Source organism: Marmota marmota, unplaced genomic scaffold, assembly GCF_001458135.2.
Source record: "Marmota marmota marmota unplaced genomic scaffold, marMar, whole genome shotgun sequence".
NCBI classification, from domain to species: domain Eukaryota; kingdom Metazoa; phylum Chordata; class Mammalia; order Rodentia; family Sciuridae; genus Marmota; species Marmota marmota.
In genome coordinates, this window is record NW_025999960.1 from 6,693,293 (window position 1) to 6,697,880 (window position 4,588).

Consider the following 4,588-nt stretch of genomic DNA (forward strand, 5'->3'; position numbering starts at 1 on the left):
AATGATTTTAATCTTTAAGATTAACAATTATCATTGGTTGGGTTGGGGTTGTGGCTCAGTGGTAGAGTGCTTGCCTACCATGTTTGAAGCACTGGGTTCTATTCCCAGCACTGCACATAAATAAATAAATGAAATAAAGTTAAAACTAAAAATAATAATAATAAAGACTAAAATTATTTAAAAACAAATTACCATTTGTTGTTATAGGGAAAATATAATATGTCTTTTCTTACTTCTGAAATCTTTTTAGAGAAAATAAGAATTTTACTTTCCCTGGGAGAAAATATAATCAGAAGTGATGAACTTCTACAACCTAAAATGGCTAAACTAATTCACAGAGAACATGATGTTTAATTTTATGAAGAAATGTATTGTGGGTAGCTACAACTAAATAAATGATTCTCTTGTTAAAATACATAACATTAAAGATTTTATTTGCTTAAAGAACTACTATTTCCTTCAACTGAAAAAACAATGACTGAATATGCTTCTAACATCTCTTTAGGCTATTTAAATAAAGGAACTGAAAGACAGGATAACATAATAAATCCATTGATAGAGGTCAGAAAAATACCAGGACTAAGAAATAACTATATTATTCCAAAATGTGGTCAATTTGGGAGTCTGTCTGGAAATTATAGATTCCTGCCAAAATGGCTCAGGAGTGCTCGTCTAGCTCTGTGTCATCCTCAATTCAGAGAATTTGGAGGCAGATATCAGAGTAAATTGTGGTGTTTATTTTTCCTTACTATAAAGGAAAGAACTAAAAGAAAAATATAAAAACATATTAATATATTTTTTGCAGTAAATGCTAGGATCATTACAAATATTTTAAGTGCAAAGAAATCACTGATTTTCCAAAATTTTTCAAAATTACTGGAATATGATGATAATTTCTAACATATTAAAGATTATATTATTAGGTTCAGAATATGTTACTAAATTACTAGGAAGAAACTTAGGAAAAATACAGGTAGAAAACAAGAGAAATGCCTTACACTCTATAGTAAAAAGTTTAGCAAAGTTGTTCTCTACGAAACAAGGAAAAAACATCTATTATAGATTAGTTAGCATTGGAATCACTTACCAAAGAGAAGGCCTATGTGTTATAGACAGTAAGGATATTCCAGCCCCTTTTGCAGCCTGAAATATCTTTCCTTCAACATCAATGCTGACAGCACTGGTACATTCATCCAGCAATGCATATTTTGGTCTTTAAAAAATAAACACAAATAAATTATTTTCCTATATGAAGTATAAATCTTTCTTTGAACAATACAATTTACAATGCTAACACTTTCAAAGCAGCAAAAGAAGATGGCATTATTAAATGTTGTGATAAAGTGAAAATGTTATTTTTTTCTACTTAGACTAGAATATCACATTCCTCTTAAATAAAAGTAGATTTTCTGAAACCTTCTCACAATACAATAAGCTTCGCTGTCATGCAGATGAATTAATCATGTATATGAAGCATAAGAAAGATGAGACAGGTTTCTAAGTTCATTTTCCTGCAGAAGGCAGTTTCATTCTTGGTGACAAGGTCTGACTAATTACATGCAAAGTACACTTACAGCAGCTAATTATTAAACAGTCACAGTCCTGTTACCAAAGATTTAATGAGAAGATTGTTTTATCAGAAATGTGAATACCTAAGCATTACTAATGGAATTTCATCATTACAAGACTGTGCAAGAGTGAATGTGCCTACTTGCAAATTTAGAGTATATATTTAGTTTCATAATATTGAGACCATGCTTCAGGATCAAATTCTTAGGGGGAAAAGTCAGTAAATATTTTTTGGTACACTCAACACATTTTTTCCAGCTCAATTTTTTCTTTGGTAATATGTCTGTAGGATTAGAGACATCCTCTCACTTTATCACTGTTTCCACCTATTTATTGCTCTTCCTTTCTTCCCCATACCCTTGATTTTGTCCTTTTGTCCTCTTCCCATCTTCTTTCAACAAGACTTAGCTTAGTTAATGGGACTAAAGCCAATTCCTACTTTACTATTCATTTAGGGTTGAAAATCAGTTATAAGAATTTGTCAGGACAATTTTCCTCAGGAAGATATTTTTAAATAAATGACAAAGAAAAGAAAAAACATGTAATCATAGCAATTTCTTATTCTGCATAAACAATTACTCAACACTACAAGTTACTTTTCTATTATGTCTTTGCTTATTAATAGGATCCTCTTGCCTATTCTGGGGCAGGTAATCAAGGCTAATAGAAGATATCCTTGAACTCTAAAACTGCTTGTCACCCAAAGAACTAAGACCACTGCATCTTCCCCATGATAACATTAATGAAAGTAGCTTTGGCTTTTGGTTACTGTTCAAGCATTACTTCTTTGCCTGAATTGATCACTATTCTGTCAACTATTTTATTTAAACAGAAAAGAAGAAAAAAAGAAAATATAAAAAAAGAAATGTTTGGGAAAAAATTTTGTTGTAAGTCTCTTTTTAGTAACAAAAATTTTTTTACTCTATTTTGTCTTATTTTTCAGAGTGCTTTGAGCTAAACAGAGATGAGATGCCATTTTAGAATTAGAAAAAGTGTACATTTTATACTCTGTTGTCATAGCAACCCTTAATCTAGCAGATGTAAGATAAATCACACAGTTTTATTTCCTTGACAGAATTGGGAGTGATGCAATTAAATATACCAAGCAATAGATCTGGTACTGTTGTACCTAAATTAAGCATTAGATAATATTATTTCTCTGATTTCCTTCCTTTTTCTCTTGGGTTATCCTAAGTACCAAATTAATCTCCCTCAAGACAGTAGTTTTGGTTTATTCTTCAAACATTAAAATCCTCTTGGAAAGTGTATACTACTGTAATTCTTAGTATTTTCTGCCAAAGTTCTCTAGGTAGCTCCAGTCTTGTGCATTATAACCTTTTTGTTACTCCTTTGAGAATGAAAGGAGGTAGGTAGTTCCTCAATATTATACTTTCCTTTCACTGGATTCAATTTTATAATTCCTTTTCTGTTTTATCAAAACATGCTGCTTTTCAAATACTTGTCTTCATTGATCACCTATGATTCACAAAGTTTTCCTTCTAGAGATATACTTGTGACTTATCTTTACTCATTATCATTTTGTATGCAACATATTTTAGATATACAAATATTAGCTATTTATTCCAAATTATAGGAACTTGAAATTTCTTTGGGTTAACAACCTTTATTAAAGCCTCTTGCCCTTTATTGCAAAGTTTGACTTTTAAATACACTGAAACAGTGAGAATTTATGGTCCATTTTACATTCTACCATATTACATTTCACCAACTATGTGGGTGATCGTATTACTGAATATTTATGAACCAGACCCAAACAGATTTAGGGTGATTAGGAGTAACAGCTGGTCCTAAATGTCAAGCCACAAACTTTACCCCTGAGTCATGAAAGGGGCATAATAAAATATACTTCACTAAAAATTACAAGTTAGCAAAATCTGGTTCATACTTTTTAGCCCACTATATTATTACACGAATCATGTACATTATTACAAATATCATTCTATTAACACAACAAATTATTTTTCTCACAAAACTCCCATGTAGTTAGGAAAATATATACTGCATGATTTCATTTATATGAAGTTATAGAATGAGGCAAAACTAATTTATGATGATTGAAATCAGATTAAAACTTGTCTATGGGGTTTATGATTGGAAAGGGGCTCTATCCTATTGTTGGAGGTTTGGTTATATAATGTACATATGTTTATGAAAAGTCACCAAATAGTATGCTTACAATCTACATTTGGAACATAAATTTTGTATCAATAAGAGCCCTGGCTAGCTTATTACACAATAATACAGAATGCACATATCAAAATATGAAATAAAAGAGGAATATGTTATACTTTATGAAATAGCTACATTAAGACAAAATTACAATCAACTTTTATGTACCAACAAAACTGAAAAGAAATTTATCCCAAAATTTGAAATTATTACTAATTAATTAACAGCTTTTAAATTCTTTTTAATATTCTACATTTTTATAAGCATATTTTAATAAAATTATTTAAATAATACATTCTTCTTTTAATGATAGACATTATGATTATAGTCTTATCAAAAAGGCTGAACCTAAGTCTGATCAAGCTTTTCCCTCTAATTTACAGTTTACAGAAAAAATGAGAAGAACAAAATTTAGAGGGCCCCATGAATAAGCAACCAGATCAACTGAGACTAGGCAACATTCTCATATGACATCTGACCTGGTTTCTTAAATGAGTCAATGGTTTAAAAGGTAGTTGGGGAGGGAGAAGGAGAAATTCTTTAGATGTTTTATAATACCTCAATTTTTTTTTAAATAAGGTAAATCAATTGCAGCAAATTTACATAGACATATTGAGTGAGTGCATTAAGAATATGGTGTTCATTTTACTATTTCTCTCTTTTAATAAAGGTTTAATAATTTCTCCACAATTAAAGTCTTCAAAATGATTGCCAACTAGTTGCAAGTGTTCAACAAGAACTATTTTATATATATATACATATATATATACAGATATATATATATATATATATATATATATATATATATATATATATATATATATATATC

The 4,588-nt window shown here is 29.6% G+C and overlaps 1 protein-coding gene across 1 annotated transcript in view; it reads right to left on the minus strand.

Moving 5' to 3' along the window:
- Positions 1-4,588, minus strand: part of Abcd2 (ATP binding cassette subfamily D member 2) — a 57,038-nt gene that overhangs the window by 10,802 nt on the left and 41,648 nt on the right. Inside the window, exon 7 of the mRNA XM_015493431.2 lies at positions 1,088-1,213. Coding sequence (XP_015348917.1) covers positions 1,088-1,213 — 126 coding nt within the window. The remainder of the gene's footprint in view (positions 1-1,087; positions 1,214-4,588) is intronic.